The 19,805-nt window shown below is 40.9% G+C and overlaps 1 protein-coding gene across 1 annotated transcript in view; it reads right to left on the reverse strand.

Annotated features, from left to right (window-relative positions):
• The window catches only part of cd276 (CD276 molecule), a 68,311-nt gene that overhangs the window by 17,517 nt on the left and 30,989 nt on the right, over positions 1-19,805 (reverse strand). The window contains exons 5-6 of the mRNA XM_083900688.1: positions 4,956-5,093; positions 1,360-1,401 (exon numbers count right to left, since the gene is read on the reverse strand). Coding sequence (XP_083756814.1) covers positions 1,360-1,401; positions 4,956-5,093 — 180 coding nt within the window. The remainder of the gene's footprint in view (positions 1-1,359; positions 1,402-4,955; positions 5,094-19,805) is intronic.

The raw sequence follows: 19,805 nt of genomic DNA on the forward strand, positions 1-19,805 counted from the left end.
AGGGAGGACTGCTCAGGACTGGCAGGCACAAGAAGCTTGCACTGCTTACTAATGGCGAAATTAATTCTGGACTCATAAGGTCAGAGCCATACTTGGTAAAATATCGCATTGCTCTCATCACACACAAAAAATAAGCACATTGAGATATTTGTCGTGACTCACTGGCTTCAATTGAAAAGCTAAATATCTTTCAGGAAACAAGAAACTTTTTTGCCCCAAAGCAAAATTTGTCTTAGTACTGAATGGGGTAATTTACCATTACCATTGAGCATATTTATGTGCTTTCTTGCCACCAGGTTAGAATATTGAACCACTCTTCCATCAGTATAGTAAACATAAATATATATACAGTATAGTAGTGTATGGAATGAGCAGCTTGTTAGCAGAATATGCACAGACTGGGAGCAGGGGGGAAAAACAACTCGCCAAGCATCGGCATAGTAAACAGAATAATTTGAGTGCAAAGACAAGGCCGCGCTATTAATGACATTTGTGGAACTCTGGAACTTACCGTTAAATTAATATCAGGATAGATTGTATATTAACAGCAGTAGCTGTGGGGGGGCCGTGTAATGTAAAACAGCTTGTTGGCATCATTAAATTAGTGCGTCTGTCTCCCTTCCTATCTTTGCCTTAAACACACACACACAGGTTTTAAGCCACTGGGCTGCAGTGATGTGGTCACTGGCAATGGTCTTATTTTTGGCATGCCCTCATGATTCATCAGTGTTTTCTCACAATTATGTGATCAAGTTTGACATTCAGATGCTTGTTCTGTTGGTCTCTACCATCCTGCCTGCTGGACTTCTTCTTCCAAGTAGTCAGACTCATCATTGGATATATTAGTCATAAATCAGTTAGTCCTTTTATATATCCACGCTGTATAAACAGAACAGAGAGTGTGTGGGGGCTTCTTGGTGAGAGGTGTTGAGTTTGAGAACCTTCTGTCAATGTGCTCAAGCCAGACTTGACAGACAGGAGTCAAACTTCATTTCAAAAAACTCAAATGCCAAAAGGCACCACTTCCATCAACTTAGTTACCGTGAAGGTTGTCGAAAAGCTTTTGATATCTGCTCCTGAGCTCAATGATTACAGGTTTAGGACAGATATACTGATCACTGCGTCGAAAAATTACAGTGTTTACAGCCTTTGGTGATAACAAGGCTTAGATTGTTGCATGTCAAAGATTTACTATATTTCAGTGTAAGTTTTATCTAAAGGAGCCACTTTTACCAAGTTGTTTTTCGACTGCTGCAGCTCCCTGAACAGCATTTTACACCTGCACAGCAGTTTACAGCTAAAACATACAGCCGGTCCCTGATGAATGCGGCAGCTTGACCAGGTGTTTCATTGGCTGACCTGTCTTTGACTCCTCTTCTTCCAGCTCCTTGGCCTCTTCAGCTGTAAGAGGACAGAGAAGCCATTATCAGTGGGAGCTACAGCACAAAGGCAGACAACACAATGTCGGTCGACGTCATCACAGGCCCATGGTGAGCTGATCCTTCACAGCTCAAAGGACACAGGCTGTGATGAGCGAGTCCATATGACGACAAAGCTGTACACAATGGTGCCCTTGCCACATCATTCACACACACACACACGCACGCACGCACGCGCACACACACACAAAGAGCCAAACCCACCCTTTAACCTCCTATCGAGCCCATTCACAGAGACAGTAATCATATTAGGCTTTAGCTGCTGGCTTTATGAAAACCCACTGTCAACAGAGTGAGGGAGGCAACCAAGTGATGGCTGTCAGACATACACACATGGCACACAGACACACACAGGCTAAAAATTGTTCCGGAACACAGTATCTAAGTAGCTGTTGATATCAATTCTCTGACACCCTTTTATACTGCCATTGGACGTGAGAATCACTATTTAGCATCAGATACATGAGATTAAACTGATAATTGAACAAAATGAAATGCCGAGGCAACACAACTCATTTGTTTATATTGCTGTGCATTTGCCTCACGTCCCTTGAATTTGACAGCAGAGACTACAATCCTCCAGGGAAATGAAGCGTAAAAAAATATTAAAAAAAGATTACAGCAGCACAATGTGCTAAGCTTCCAGATTCAAAGAGTCTGCATTTGAAACTTCATACGCCGGCTTTGTTCGTTTGTCCTCCTTTGTGCTAATTCTGTAATTTTAAAATCAGACTTCTGAAAAACACTTCATGCCCACACGTTATCATTAGCGAGCCAAAACAATAGCATCAGTCATTCAGTTTAAAGATTTTGAGGGATTTATTTTAATCATCAGACTGGCACCAAGATACAGTTTTAAGTAAACTTTAAGAGTAAAACTCACAAAAGCCAAACAACACATACACTGTGTGTGTGTGTGTGTGTGTGTGTGTGTGTGTGTGTGTGTGTGTGTGTGTGTGTGTGAGATCAGTGGCAGCAGTGGAAATACCTCAGGTGGGCTCTGATGAGTGACCGAGGCTCATTCAATGTCAGGGGAGGACGAGGGCACCAACAGGGCAGGAAGTGAGAACTGCCTTCACTGTACACTGAGAATGTGTCAATTTTATGCCGCTTTGGCTACATCCACAATGTGTGGGGGTGAGACGGAGGAGGGCTATGGCTTAAGAGCTAAAAGTGGACAAACCATGTTATATGATGAGAGTCAGAGGACAGAACAGGAACGGCTACTCACTGAAGCAAGACGAGCGCTACTGTTCCTGTTCCTGCTCGTCCGCCCCGCCTGCTGTGCGTGCAACCTCTTTATGCTTCAAAATAAATAAACGCTGTGATGTCATTAGTGCTTCAAGTGGAAGCCAAAAACAAATGGATGCAATTTGTAAACCTTCATCAGTGCTAAAAAAAAAACATACTGTAGTAGCCTGATTAATCCATTCTTGCACGCTGGAAGCAAAGTAGTCTTCCTTTTAAAATCTTTCTGAACATTAGAACATACAGCAAAGTCTTAATGACAGCAGCATTTGTGCTGTATAGCTTTTTAATTTATGTTCTCTGCCTTAAAATATACATCACCAATGACAAGAATAAAACAAGCAAAGAATAAGTTACAATACAGAGATTTCTTAAGCCAATTTTTGATTGTTTAATGTCTTCTACCGTGCTGTTGTAACACAAATATTTCAAGTACACGATGTGGCCTTCTAATATACTGTAAATTTATGTGACATTTCCTGTACAGCGGTTGGTGAACCTGTGGACATGGAAAATCCCTCGAGAGAAACGCTGTTTTCATTTTGAACTTTCATCCTTCACACAGAGAGAAATCTGTCGCATGTCACCCTACAGATGATCTCAAGTGTACAAGTGTAGGTCTGATTAAATCACACGCTTATCTACATGTAAAATGAGCTTTGGAGAAATGGAAATGAGGCCCTGAATAGGTCACGGAATGCATTTATGAGATACATAGTCATGGTCATTATGTGAGGAAGGATGAAGGAGAGGGATGAAAGAAAATAAATCATATATATATATATATATATATATATATATATATATATATATATATATATATGGAAGTGATCTTTTCCCACATACAATGCCACGAGCTGCTCTGCTCTACAATGTTTTGGATGCCCTGCATACATTATGACAGGGAAGGAAAAACGACAAACTCACTTCTCCACTTCTACAGACCTTTTCACCCTCACTACCAACGAACGGTGAAGGGAGACTCACTTCAATCAGGCCATACCCGGGAACACCATTAAAAGATAAGACAACTACAATTAGGCTGCACTTCCCGGCTTGCTGCTCTCCCCCCACAGCTCTGGATATGTGCATCGCTGTCCTATTTTAAGCCCGTCTCCACATCTGCATTCATACAGTCTTAGTCTTTCAGGAGTATAAGAGTTTGCATAATATGAGCATAAGTCAGCGTTCTCGGTCATCGGTTTCATGCTTTTGAAAACGCCGCTGACTCTTGAAAACATTGTTAGCAGAGGACAGAATAGGACTTCATATTTCAGTAAGGTGGATAGCGGATGACCATATAATCGATCCTGCCATTGGTGTGTTAAGGCTGCTCTGGAGAAACCCCTCTCCTTATGAAAGCCACTAAGAAAAGGGCCCAGAGACGCTGCGAGCCCTTTGCCCGTGGGACAGAACTGCATTATATTTCTCCCTTTCCATTTCATTTGATTTCATATGTTTCACGGAGCTATTTACACTTTCCTCTGAGTTTTTGTCACTTCCATATTTATTTTTAAACCTCTGGGCCCTGATACAGACACAGGCTGACCTTTATTTAAATGTCTCCTCCATTCTGAGTGGATCTCATTACGGCAGAGCTGGTGGCTTTGCACCATCTATCTCGTTTCAAAACTTTTTTTCCCTTCGCACTTGCGGCGATCCTCAGCCATTCCACAATGCTAATTACTGAACTTGAGTAATGACGGTTCTCCCTGCCACAGATACGTGTCCGCCATCACCAGTCGAGATCCTGCCTACATACACACTACGCAGAATTCCCTCTGGGTTCTCAAAGTTCCTTGAGCAGTTAACATCTCAATGCGGCTTTCTGCTCCATCTCCCTCGCTCTTGCTAAACCTCCCACATGATCTAAGCAACACGTCGCAATTAAAGCATTTATCTACTGACCCATGCCCCACTATGAACAGCATCATTCCGAATTTTAATAAAACGCCCAGAGAAGGGTTGAAAGGAGCGGAGAGCATGATAGGTTAGCATCCATTATTCAGTAAGCTGCTTCTGAACTATGTATGCAATACGTCACTAAAGCACAAGAAAAAGAAAACAAAACATTGCACTACTTTTTTTTTTTCTTAAGTTGCCACCACTCTCAGATCTATGTTCTATATTGCCCTTAATGAGGAAAAATATGCCAATATGTAACCTTGGGGACGGTACACAGATTTCGAAAAGAGTCATCACTAATGAATATGATTATGTACTCTGGTGCAAAATGTGCAGTCATTTCCACAATTTTATCCCCTCTACCTTCTCTTCTGGCCTCCTCACAGCTCTCCTTGATCTTCCTGCGGCAGACAGCAGCCAGGGCGATGAGCAACACCAGCAGACACACAGCCAGGCCAACAGTAACCCACAGAGCCACCGGAGGGAATGCGATGTTCTGACCTGAAGCAAAGGGCAGAGGGAGAGAGGGGACAGAAGAGGGAGAGACTCATTATTCAAACCTGCAGAGCTAAAATAAGAGCCCAACTGTCAATGCTGTATCCATCACCATTACTTCACCAAGTGACAATTCAGCTGTTATAGTGTGTTCCCATGAAGAAATCTGAATTATCCAGACTGCGAAACTGCCAAAGCACAACATGATGATACTGATGACCATCACTATCATCATCTGAGTCATCAGCATCATCACCATTGTCACATCCGCTCCATATTGGGCTTAACCTTCACAAACAGTCGTGCCATCATAAAAAAAAACAACACAGACATGAGTGCGAGAACCTTTGCTTTATGTAAACTGAGTCAAATCTGCTTTACTAGTGTCCAATTAAGACACTTGCGTCCAGATGGCAAATAGCTCACCAGGCTCATATGACTGTGTTGTCATTTCATTCAAACAGCATTTGGCATAGCTTTAAGTGGATGTTGGCACCAACTCTCCCACCCCCTGCCTTCTGCTACACATTGCTCAGACATATAAAAATCTATAATTTCTTAACTTTTTATATTGTTATCACCTGGAAAGTAATTTAAAAAAACAACAACTAGCCATCAACATAATATTTGTATTTCTTTACATATCAAAGTGACTACTTCTTGGCAAACTGGAAACTGGTGGAGAGAAAAAAAAAACTGGTCAGCAGGGCAAAAAAAAAGAAAGAAAAAAGATATCAGAGACACAACAAAATTTCTCTCGGGTATTCAAACTGAACAGAGGGAGAGGGGAAGAAAACAGCACAGCAGAGTCACCAGATAGCTGTGAGCCTGGCTCCAGCACAAACAGATCTCCTTCAGAGAGAGGGCCCAAAACAAAAACAAAACAAAAAAAGAAAACCGAAAAATGACTGGCATTGGGAAAAGAGAATGATGAAGCATCTGTAAGGACCTGGCATCGGCTATGACAACTGGCAGACAGGCAACAATATGGCCCTGCCAAGATGGAGGGCAAGTAAACACATCCTTTTGGAGGTGATCAATTCTCAGATGGAAATTCAGTCCATCTGATGCTGAGAAACAAATGTAGCTGATTATTCTGCAAAAAAACAAAATAAAACACAAAGAAAGCCATGGAGGGCCACAGACAGGAGGATGAAGGACATGTACTTGCTAGTTATAGAAAGGGGTCATTTAAAATACAAGCAGCATGGCTGTCCTGAAAGCAATGTCAGTCTGTCATCAATCAGTCAGTCTGTGTCCACCACTTTGGTGAAAGCTAAAATATCGCAACCGCTCCTGGATATTATGAAAGGAAGTTTCCATTTGTTCAAAGTAGACATTTCTCTAAGTTAACCTTGTTCCCTGGTGTCCTAATGAACACGTCTGTGATGTGCTTTGGTCAAAATACCTTAAGGATGAAGCACCATAGCAGTTCAATAATCACCCTGCCAAAACAGCCCTGTTCAGAAAATTCGGTTTTGAGTGCCTGTCTCTTTAAATGCAAATGAGACACAGGAAACTACATCAGCGTCACTGAGGCTCCGACAGCTAACAGGAAGTTGGAATTTGGAAAAGCCATAATTTGCCGACTCTAGCCCGGCACATTGCCGTCATATATAACATGTATCTACTGGACACGTAAATCCTCTGGGGCTGGAGGTTTGTGTAGAACTCTGTGCTGCACTGTGGAGCCAAGAATAGAACACTTTGCGGACTTCCACTCTTCCGGATACTATTGCCCTCGCCTGCCCTCTTGCGTTTTTTTTTTTTAGGACAAAGCGGAGCTCCGCGAGACAACAATTCCAGGAATGTCTCATTGTGACGTAACAATGAGTGTGGAAGTCAACATGTTTAATCTCCTAATGATTAAACACGCAATCTCTTAATGTACTTAGACTGAGGCGGACCACAAAAACATGAGTGAGTCAAAAGTTGATTTTGCATAATGTCCCCTTTAATGTGTCAGTGAAAGTGCCAAGTAACAAATACTCCCCAGCTAAATGCAACACTAATATAGTTAAGATCCTAGTGAGTATGTTAGATTGCTGACATTGGTAATAAACTCAAAGCACTGTTGTGTCTACGTGCAGCCCCCACAGAGCCACTAGCAAAACCACAGTCCTTTTCTGGCCCCCTCATTTTGTCCGAATACCGTGCGACCTAATTTGTAACTTCAACGCTTCAAATGGTAGAAACATTAGAAATAATCACTATAATCACAACCGATCTATTTGAAGACGGCCTGAAAACACGGGACACTGTAAAGACGCCGTGATACTGCCGCTACAAAAGAGGTTAAACAATGGAATGTCACAGAGAGAGAGGATAAAATCTGGAAAGTCAATCTTGTCATTTTGATGAAGCTGCGTATCCCTCCCCAGGCCAGTCATGACTGATGATGCTGCAGTTTGCTGTCCACCGAACCCTTCACTCTGCTATATTTAAAGAATGACATCTAAGAGCCACTTTGTAGCAACAGGGAGAACTGCGAAAAAATATATATATATACGAAGAGGAAATAATCATGGACACACTGTTCATGACTCATAAAGCCAAAAACTACCAAATGTATCTTGCTCTTTGTGATGAGTAAAGAAAATGTGGCATTCTTTGTTACTATTGTCTTTCTCATTCCCTTTATATTCTCACACCTTCCCACCACGCTCTCCCTCCCTTAAGGCAGACTGATAAAGACAAATGCCATAGTCGAATATCAGTGCTACGCCAGGGCCCAAAGGGATGGAGGATCATATTTTTCTTTTTCTCTTGTTTGATGATGTGATTTTGTTTTCTTCAGAAATAGATTTCTCTCTAATGGCTCTGTTTACCTATCGTCTCTTCCCCCTTTTCCCTATTCCCTCTGTGCAGTGGCAGGGATGGAGTGCTCTGGGCTGTACCATCACATTACACAGAGTCTGCACTATTTGAGAGCTGCACCAAACAGGGCAAAGTTATCCTTGTGCACTTGACTTTATTCACTCACTTAAATTAGTAGCACTCATTAGAATAAACATTTGAAGTTGTGAAGTGGAACGATTATAGTCATTTTAATTTTAAAACCTACATAGCAGAAGGCAGATATTTAAGTGGAAAGTGCACCTGACATGATATTACAGACACTGATGGAACCTAAGTGCTTCACACTCACCAGGCTTAGGCCCGAACAATTAATGGTTTTCAAATGGAAATTGCAATTTGAATAAATGCAATTAGCAAATTGCAAAGCCTGCAAATTTAATCCTTATATTGTTGATTAAAAATGTTACTCTTACATGTGCAAATCAATGTATTTCTTTCAGTTCCTTGCAATAGCATATAGAGTAAATACCGTGTTTTATGTTGATGGGTGATAATGCTCCATCACATCTAATCTACCAATCTACTCACTGTATTTGTATCCTTGTAGCATATAAATACTGCTCAATATGTAACATTACACATCAAATCAAAAGGGAACGCACATATCATCATCTGTTCATCAGATTCTGCATTCTGTCGTCATTTCTAATTTGTAGATTTGACCGAATGCAACTGGTATTCTAACGCTCTTAATGTTGAGCTGCGTACCAAAAAAGGGACCCTATCCACAGTTGTCCAGTAGATGGACACTATTACACAAGCTCAGAGTCAAACATGTAGTCATATACCTTAAATACAGTGCAAATGTTGGTGTTGTCTGTGAGGGATCAAGTCAGCACTATGGCTGTTTTAGAGGCTATAAAATTGAGTTGTATTTACTATTATGTTGTACACTGTACATTCATAGTGTCTTCTATTTTATATATATATATATATACTATATAAATATATATTATATAAATATATACTTCCAGTTACTGCAACATTTTATGAGGGTCAGCCAAACCTTGAGCATATCCTCTGCAGTTACTTCTTATACTAGGCGTTGTTGCACTCTAGGTGTTATGTATATGACAGGGGGCCACAACAGGCTGCTCAGGTAAAAATAGATATTTAATGGGGCCAGGCAAGAGTATGATAAAATACCACCTCCATACGGAGCCTCTAACTCAGGGTGCCTCGAGTGCCAGTGAGAAATGAGGCTCCTTTAGTCTCTGGGAGACACTATAGGGGACTTGCAAGGGGCCAGCACTGGTATTGTTTGGACTTTGGTGAATGTGTGAGCCAAGATTTGCAGGCATTTTTACAAGCCTGAGTGTTTTCTGTCCCGCACATTTGGTGGAATAAAATGCCCCTAAGACTCCCTTGCCTGTCATCTTGCTTTTGCAATGTGAAGGCGGGGGTGGGGGGGGATCAAAGCTGTTTTTCCTCCAACTGTCATCCCAGTTTTACCTGCCTAGAAGAAACCTAGCCTCTTAAGATGTGACCAAAGGAGAATAATGTCCTTTGACAGAGGGATGGCTTCAGGCTAAAAAGAGCCTCAAGGCTCATTGTAGACAAGCTGGAGGGATGAGGAAGAAGAGCAGAGAGTCAATTAGGCTTTTCTTTCATTGTCAGGATAACCAACCTGGGCTTATCCTGCTTGGATGTGAAAAAAGAAGAGAGAAGGGGGAGACCTGCATGTAGAGGAGGAGTGTTGATCACAAAGGAGTGGAGTGGACTAGAGGCTAGCCCAGGGGTTGAGCAGTATCAGGTCCTGGCCTTGCTTTGGGGCCTACATAGCCCTAAGAGATCACAAAGGCACAGCCATGCCCGGGATTGGAAATAGGCTTATATATCTCTCTAACAATGAGTCACATGGCAGAGATAAAGACATTCATTCACACAGTACAGTAAGGCAGGGTAGAAACAGTAAAGTGAATGAGATATAAAACTCAGCGAGACAAAACAGGGGCTCACACTTAAATCACATTCACCCAACAGTGGTGAGGTGATTGATGCATACTACCTCAGCGGGCGCAAACAGGACTGCCGACAGTGGTGATTTAAACTTCTTTATTCAGTTTCTGTATAGCACTGGTACTCTCATAGGAAAGAAGATTGGCAGAAACAATAACAACAGTGCTAATGGAAAGAAGATGGCCTTGGTGTCAGAGGACACAGATTAACCAGAGTGAAAAACATGAGCATGAATATTAGCATCACATTCAATGAATGACTTTGAATTTATTTCAGCCTCTGTTTCAATTACTGGCCTTTATTATCAACCTAAAAGGTGTCCATCAAAGCCCTAAAACCCTCTTTCATTCAGCCCCCGTATGAAAGTGTGTGACCGTGTAGCAGTGCCAGCTGTTCTTGTATGATTTCCAGGAACACCTCTGTTCTCTGGGAGAGGACAAGAAGCTCCCTTGCAGAGGAAAAACCTGGCAAACTGAGATGGATGGTGACAGGTTTTTGTCCTGTCAGCATGTTTTCTCTCAGCCCCCCCCCCCCCCTTTTTGCATTTCAATAAATTGCTCTTCAGCAAGATGATACCTCAATGTCTTTTTTGCATGCTGAGAAGCAACATGCCTCTTCCTAAGATGACCTAGCACCCATTTACCTAAACAATTTGTCTGACACTTTTACCCTCCCCTTGACACCGTAGACTTGTAGCAAAGGTGAGGGTATGATGCAGACGTGCACATTAAAACAGAGTAATGGCTCTGCATTTATAGGAATAAAGGTTCTAACACCGCTGCTTTTTTTCTCACTCTCTCTCAGCAGAACCATAAAAGCCATCTGGCGGCAGTGGTAGTGGGAGATGTGGTAAAGGGTACATGGGAGAGTAACGGTCAAAGTCAAACTACACTGCAAATAATAATAATTAAAAAAATTCACAGGTGTTTCTGTCTTTTTATGTCATCATCACCACAGTGATGGATGTAGTGGATTTCTAACAACTGATTGGTTACCTTTCACATCAAGTCAAGGCAAATCGATTCCAGATAACGGATTGATGCAGAGCTTGTGAACACATTCCTATACACTGGGTGGCGATATTCACCTCTACGTTGGTTTAGATATCAGACAAAACTTTATTTACAACCACTAAAAAAAAAATTGATTGAGGAAGCTCTGGGCAGAACCAAAGCAATGGATCAGACTATATCAGCATTAGCCCCGCCCACTGACTTTGATGGGCGAGTTTGACAGATAACATAAATTCCTGATGCACTGCAACACAGGACTATCAAATAATTAATTAAATAGTGAATAATGTTTTTTTGGCCATGTTTATATATGCAGTAGTCTATGAGGGTGCTTAACTTACATTTTTATTAATGTATAAAACATATAAAACTACTCCCCTGTTTTTAATGACTTCACATTATGTTTGAATAAATACAGAGACAGACTTTTTGATACTTTGATAATGCAGAGAACATCTCCTGTTGGCTATAACTGCACATTACATTTTAAAGATGTCACAGTGACTTATAATGTAACAGATCGGTAAGAGTAATCTCAGTGACTGTCAGGAATGTTTTTGTGTGTCAGCCGATTAGATACAAGCAAACCTACAATGACGTATGGAAAGGAGGCTTGTCTGGAAGGGAGGAAGGGCAAAGCTAAGTCACAAGCACATTTACAAGGATGATTTTAAATCTTACTCAAATATGCCAAGGGCAAGGTAAGAGTGAATTTTCTCATCTTTAAAACTGAAGGTAATCCCATACCCAGTAGACTGGCTAATTAACTGAATACATAGCTCAGAGCCAAATGTATGGCTGTCAGGTTAGCAAGACAGATGGAGGTGGGCAGCATAACCGGAAAAAACTTCAATGGTGGAGATACATTCTCTGATGTGGATTTGGCCACACCATTTGTTCTGGTACATGTCACGTCCAAGTGCACTGCAAGCATTCACTCACTGCATGTTAACCAGTGAGCAAATACGCTTCTCTTTTTACACTAAAATAAACCTACATTTGCATGCCGGGAAAAGGGCGGGTGAAGAAATTGAGTTAGACAGCTCAGCAGAGACGGAAGTAAAGCATGAGGAAACATGTCAGCGTGTATGAGGGATGTTTGAGAATGTGCTCCAGCTGTGACACATGCAGCACTTCCACTGGAGTAAAAAAGAAAAAGCACAATGTCGACATTGCTGCAGAGCGCCTGTCCTTGTGATGAGACAAGTTAGGTGTAGAATGCCAGGTAAAAACGCAGGTTTCATGGTACATGAAAAGATTCATGAAATGATTTCACCCAGAGCAAAATGAACGCTGCACCACAAATGCTGTAAACTATTAATAGATCATAACTGCAGGTAATTGTTAGAATCACATTCTACTGAAATTATCTGTGGATAAATACTATATGTTACACAGTAGGACTGGGCGATTCATCGATTTTAAATCGTAAGCGGATTTATTTGTTTCAAATATTCTCGACTTCCCTGCATGAGAGCTAGTAAGAGATACATTCAAGAACCCTCTCAAATGTTATCACTTCTGCAAACATAATATGAGGCAGTCATTAGAGTAAGAAATAATCTTTTTTTCTTTCTTTTTTTTTACCAGTGCAATCATTGATTTAACTTTTTTAGGTTTTGTAACGTTTTAATATAATTATGAATAGTCAAGTTGACTGATCGACAAATAATAAAATATTAATTCTAGGGATGCAAATCAGTATCGGTCAGTGTCGGTGTCAAATCCAAAAATCATGTATATCGCATGCTTCACTATGCACAGACTGTATGTAAAATTGTTACACAGCAGGAGAATTATGTCTTTGAAATGACTCAGCTGGATTAGTATTGTCATTGGTAGATACAAGTTTGTGATATCCATCCCTAATTAATGCCCATCAATACTGTATGTGTCATGGTCCTGTCAGTGTTTATGAAAACACTAAGTCTCAGGTCATGCTGCTCTGCTCGAGCCTGAGATCGAGATGAAAGTGGACAACTATATCACCACAAAACAGGTCTGCCCACCACATATAACACCAGCTCTCTCTCCCTCTTTCAACATCCCCCATGCCCCCCCCCAGCCCCAGTGGGGCCTCAATTAAAAACTCCTCTGATGTCTAGTAACTGACAGAGACTCCATCACTTCCACACATCCCTCTCCACTGAGAGTGGCATTAAGATGTTGGAGGCAGAGTGGACTATTGATTTTCTCTTTTCTTTTCCTCCCTTCTAGTTGCACCATTTCTTCACCAGGCCATCTAAGTAATGCAGGCAGAACCTGGGCTCAAAACTCAGTTTACAACTTTGCGTTGTCTACAATTTTAATTGGCTTTTAAACAACAGCCGTCTCTGAGATGCTGAGGACATGTAGGAGAGAATCACTAGTGACAGCTATCATGGCCAAAACAGCCTCTCTGGCTGCTTGATAATGCCAAGTGAAGGATATAGGAGCAGAGTGACAAGGACAAATAGTATGAAAGAACTAAAGAGACATTTAAAACAGAGACGACGCATTGATCCTGCCACACAAACCCGAACGTCACTCTTCATCAATTGAACTCCATTTTATTCCTCTGAAAACAGTAGGCCCTGTAATGATTTCTAACAAAACATAAACACAACAATGTCACATCATCCTCCTCTAAAGCTGTTGCGGATGGCAAAGGTTATTGCAGACTTTTAACCTCCATATCCTCATTTAGCCGGCACAAACCAACATTAGCATTCATTTGTGGTTGTGTTACTGGCCACTGCATAAATGCAAGTTCAATATTCACTCTCCTTTAAGCTCTTTTCTTTTCCTCGACCAGCCCCTGGGAGAAATACCTTGCTCTTTAGCTGATAAATGCCTCACTGCTCACAAGGTAGTTGGGAGGGCTGTCAGCCTGCCATTTAGTGCTGGTCAAGTAGCCTACGGTGGATTTATCAGAGCTTTTTTTGAAAACAGCTGCCTGCCGCTGCTGGATATGATGAGAGCAGAGAGACTGCACCAAACAGAGCATCAAAACAATGAGCTGAAATGCTCTGCAGAAATGAGGGTAACTAAAGTCGGTGATTATTTTACCACAAGCAGCACCTTTATTTAATCCACTGCAATATGCAGCTCCACACCGAGTGCAAATGTACATGCTAATATTAGGAAATTGCTGTATGTACATGATAAAGATCGGATAGAATGATAAAAAGAGTCAACTAATACTTGCATGAAACAAATGGCAAACAATTCCTACTCATTCTAGCAGCTCATTGTACCAAAAACAAAGTACAGCTTGAAACTTGGATCTTTAGCTGGTCTTTCGAGGTGCACACCTATTGCTGAAACAACTCCTGTGTTGCATCAGCATAGTGTGAAGTGGGCGAGAAATAACATCAGGATGTGAACTACAACACAATGCTCACTGAACCTTCCGTCTAAGTAGTTGCACTTGCTTTTTAAAAAAAAAAAAAGTATTTTGCATTTGTCGTTTGATTTCGATTGACAGAGCTAAGCACTTGCACATTGTTTCTGGAGTAATATCGTTGAGTTGGAGTTTGGCCTTTAGGAATCACTGTTTGTTTTTGAAGAACAGCATCAGTCGCTGCTTACAAGGTAACATTTCTGCAGACACCATGACAGGATGCAAGCGCAGCCCTACAACACAAAGGCATGCAAGTTCCATTTGAATCATTTCAGTGCTGCCTGGATCACTTCAAATAGTGCTCTTCCTTAGTATGCTTCTACCACTGCAGTCTTACTCAGAGAATATGTGATGACAGATTTTTATTTTTTTTTAGACATGTCTGTTTATGTCTTTGCCTAGGGCTCTCGTTATAAAACAGCATTTCTCATTTTCCTCTGCATCAGTCTTTAGTGGTTACTGAAGAGACAGATGAATATTCTCAAAGCACTTGAGAAAGCCTGGCCTCCGACTTTGGAGTAGGTCAGCTTGATTCTGTTAGCCGTTCGTCTCAAAAACAAAGCCGAACCACGTGATTATTTGCTTAGTTGGAATGCGAATACACACGGATGCTTTGGTCAGAGGTCAAGTTTATGCCCATATATTTATTTTATTTTTTTCCCTTTTTCAAGATTTTCCATCACACACTCGCTGATCTGATTCAATGAAACAACGGTGTGAAAAGAGTCATAGGTTTAAAGCAAAACACAAATAGGATTCATATTATTAAATGTCAAATTGTGGCACCTTTATCATTTTGAATATCTTTAAAAGTACTGTTATATTTGGCTTGCTGTTGTTTCACACCGATAGTGTTCATTTAAACAAGTGACTGCTGTATGTTAGCTAACTATATGATGTGGATACTAGGGATGCAAATCTTTGGGTGGCTCACGATTCGATTCGATTCCGATTCTTGGGGTCACAATTCGATGTAAAATCGATTCTCGATTCAAATGATTCTAGATTCAAATATGGATACAAAGCATAGTGTGTTAAGGCAAATTATGGCATCAAAACAATACAGTTTGTATAAGATAATGTGATAATGTGATCACACAAAGGGAAACTTAAGACAAAAGTTAAAGCGGACCTAGACCGGAAGTTCCAATTAACGCTGTTTTTTAGTGTGTATCTGCACCATTACCTTGTTTAAGAAGCCCTGGAGTTTTAAAAACGAACAGTTCAGCCACTGCTGAGAAAGCTGTGTTGTATTGTAGTCTCGGGCTCAGCGAGATCTCTGAAAAAACCTGGTCCGGTTACGTAAACACCAGTTCTCCGGAACAGCAGATCGTCCTGCTCCGGTCACTAGTCCGGGCACATCCGATTGCGTACATTGAACCGCAGAAGAAGAATAACGTCCGTTGTGGAGGTGTTTCACGAGCGACAGTGTCTTCTGACTCTGGGTCTGACTCCGGGTCAAAGTCATAAAAGGGACTGCACCAGGGAGTCGTGAAGAAGCTATTTTTAAACATTGTTACACTTTGGCCCGGCCGTGACACAGGGATAACATTTTCTTTACTGAATATGCAGAAGATAAGGTTCAAACGTTTGGGAACACTGGCAATGGCAAGTGGCCCGAGTTAATAATTCTGATATGAATTAATGTGATTAAAATAGTGCCATTTGTTAAACTGTACACAAACAACACAAACTGGTTTTTTGTGTGGTTTTTCAAAATAGAAATAAAAAAAATATATATGTACTTTTTTCTTTTTTTTCAAAAATCGATTTTTGAAGCTTATGAATCGATTCAGAATCGTGGATGATTAGAATCGTGATTCCTATGTGAATCGATTTTTCCCCCACCCATAGTGGATACACATATTTGAAAGATTGTAGACTTTTACACACTCAAACATCTTCCATTAAGGGCTAAGCTGGATCAATACATACAGCTCCACTTTAGTCGATTACTGAGTTTAAAACATAGCAAGTTTCTCCATCAACTTCTGTCTGTGAGTATAAGTCTTGCCAGATAGATTATAACCCAAAATCACCACTTAAAACTGTTAGAAGTATAACTATTCATGACGGAAATTACTTTAAAGGGAACATTTATGGCACATTTACACTATATTGCAGCCATTTTACAAAATCAAAAAAAATCTACTTGAGGCTCCGCTTTGACAGTTGCTTCAGAAGTGTCCCTAACAATGTCTCCAAGCTATTCCCAAATCACTGTTGAGTATACTGTCTCATGGCTTATAGCTTAAATATACTTTGTCTACTTCCAGCAATGTTAAAATGGACAGACTATAAAAATTACTTTGTAAATCTCTCTCCATGGAATATAGCTAATAGCACTTTCACAACCTGTGTCGAGCAAAGTTATTTGGCCGGTGAAAATGCTCACTCTCTGACCGCACATCATACCAGCGTCCCACAAGGACAGCACTTTCCACACATATAATACATAGTGACTAAAATAAGGCTTCCTAATGCACACATAAGGAAATGCATCCTCACATTTACTGTGTCTAAAATGTAAGTAGGTTTTATTAAGTCTAAGTAAGTATCTTACAATGATAAAAAAAAAGAAGGTAATTTCTGCCAAAAATGTTTGTTTTGCTCTTCTTAACTACAAGCCTCGCATAGATAAATATAAAAATTGGTACAGGAAAAGACAGAGAAAAAAGCAAATAAAAGATATCACACCCCAGTTGTGTTTTTTTTTCAAACTTAACACACATTGCTAGGAACAATCCACAATGCAACGGAATACTATTTAGCTGTACTTGAGCAAGGCACCAACCTATAAAAGTCTGACATATACGGGCATAATTACACTTACTTGGCTGTTCGCAGTAGTGAGTGTGTTAATCTGGCCACTGCTGTTAACAGCGTGCATGCTAAGCAAGCACTCTGTGGGTGAATAAAAACAAAAGTGACAGCAATGGCTTTGAGACAATACTTTTCCAACTTAAGTGCGCACATAAATACTGACAACTTTTTCGTTTATTACCAGTTTTAGTGTGCAGGTTTGAATTTCAAAAATGTTCGGGCAAATGTGTTCAAATGTCCACACTATGGATGATAATTACCTCTCCCAGAAATGAGTTAATGATACCACATATTGCTCTTTTTGCAGATACACAATAGACTTGTGTAGCCTACAAGTGGGAGGGAGACCTTCAAGCAAATGTAAAATTGAGTGTGTCCACTGTTGTCTTTGAAGCTGTCTGCCCCCTTTGCTTTTAAATATTTGATAAATACGAAGTAAATACTGGGAGGAACATTACTTAAGACATTCTCGAAGAATCAGTGGCAGATTTACAATGTGCAGGATTACAACTTGAATCCTATTTTAGTCTACAACCTTGACAGCTTCTCTTCCTGCACTGGAGTGCCAGCACTAATTCTTAGCGTGGTACACGATACAAAACAGCACACACTTGCTTTCATCTTTAAATGCAAGTCAGCTCTCCGCCGAAGCAGCAAATATATTTCAAACCCATAAATACTTAGATCTACATGTCACAATGTCGTCGCATAGTGTCACGTGACTTTATTCAGATGCAGTGAAATATTGAAATCCAAGGACATCGCTCCTCAGTCTGCACAGCCAACACTGACAAATTAAATGTATTTGTGAGAACGAGATTTATGACTGAAATTGAGACAGCCGTATCGCAAGCACAGTGCAAATATGTGTAAATCTGTAACTTCACTTCCTAATCTTTGGCTTTAGACATTTAATCGTATCTGTGATATGTCTGAGGCATACAATGACATTTTGGGAAACAGGCTTTGCAAGAGAAAATATGTTAGATTCTCATTCCTACAGGAAATTACCTTCAGTCTCTGCCAGCTCTATGTTTAAAAAACTCTGACAAAGTTTTTCGATTTAGGCAAAGCCATCCGCCCATTATCTTTACCGATTATCCTATGTGGGTTGTGGTTGAGCTGGAGCTAATCCCTGCTGACATTGAACGAGAGGCATAGAACACACCGGGGCAGGTAACAGCCGACAACGGGGTCGATATACAGCGATAGACAACCATTCGTACTTTGTATGTCAATTTTGAATCTCCAATGAATCTCATAACCCTCTGCATGTCTTTGGACTGTGGGAGGAAGCTGAAGTACATGGACAACAACGCCCCAGCACACGTGGGAGAAAGTGCAGACTGATATTCCAGTGGAAACCTTCTTGCTGTCAGGTGACAGCACAAGCCATCACACACAGCCTTGGCAATGGTAGAGTAATGATTTTGTGTCGACTAGCTTTAGCCTCGCTGTGTATTTATTGTTATTTGTGCATCAGTCCTTCACTGTGCAACAGGAAGCAAATAAGCTTTTCAAAGCGTGTTCATTTTGTCTAACATTGAACAAATCAGCAAACCTGGCTCAACATCTGACTCCTCTTACAAACATTTGCCTTCAGTTAGGCAGAACTTGAGTTCTTGGGTTTCACAGCCATAGTACTCAACACTGCATGGATTGATCAACAACTCTTACAACCACGTCAGGAAAACCACCCGACATTACAAATGGCCATCATTCTTCATTTGTTGGAATGAGTGGCTGAGCGCATTAAGAGAGGTGCATTATAGATATGACAGTCTCCGGTGGTGTGGGTCACTGAGCTGTCTCTGCCACTGATAGTTGCACTTTCTGCCGTAACACACACAAGCAGCGCCAGTGATGGAATTAAATACAGTTGACAATATTAATAAGGTAAGAGGAGCAGAGTTTGTTTCCTTGTAGCAGTTGATTTGTAGTGAGCTGTAAGTTGTCAGACTCTGGGGAGGCAGGTGTGGCAAAGAGTCCAAGCCTGCAGGGGGATATTAATACAAACTGAAGGGGATGTGAGTCAATGCAGGTCACTGTCCATTCATACTGGTATCATAAGGTGCACGACTGCAACATTTCTTAATCACAGGTGTTAATGTGATATTAGTCTCTGGGGTTGAAACAAATGGCTCTGTAATAGGTGAGTGTCTTATTGTGCAGCGAGTCAGTGACTGGGTTCATACTTCCAGTCAAGCTATCAGTGTAAAGAGTGGAGAGCGAGTTGAACACTACACCAGTTCCAAAACTTCTTTCGTCTGTGACACGGCCACACTCAGTCCATTCTTAACTTCCATTTTCACACTTGGTAATCAATTACTGGTCTCGAGAGCTATTGAAGAAAGGAGCCACCTATCCTGAGAATAAGCTAAATCTCTCAACGCCTCCTAATTGAAAACACATTATGGTGCTAGACAATGCTCTTTGTGTATAGCCAGCCACTAATTTGGACTGTTTGCATGCAAAGAACAAAGCAATTTACTGAGGTTGCAAACATCCATTGCAGGACAATAATTCATGGTGTTATCAGGTGCAGAGTTTAAACATCAAATAAACAGACTGAATAATTAAATAACCAAACTTTGAAGGCATGCCCAGCCATTTGTTGGTGGCTATACTCCCAGTGACTCTGAAAAGCTGAAACTAATATGATTTCATATCAGGAAACCAAGA

This window comes from Microchirus variegatus (assembly GCF_963457635.1).
Source record: "Microchirus variegatus genome assembly, chromosome: 14".
Taxonomy (NCBI): domain Eukaryota; kingdom Metazoa; phylum Chordata; class Actinopteri; order Pleuronectiformes; family Soleidae; genus Microchirus; species Microchirus variegatus.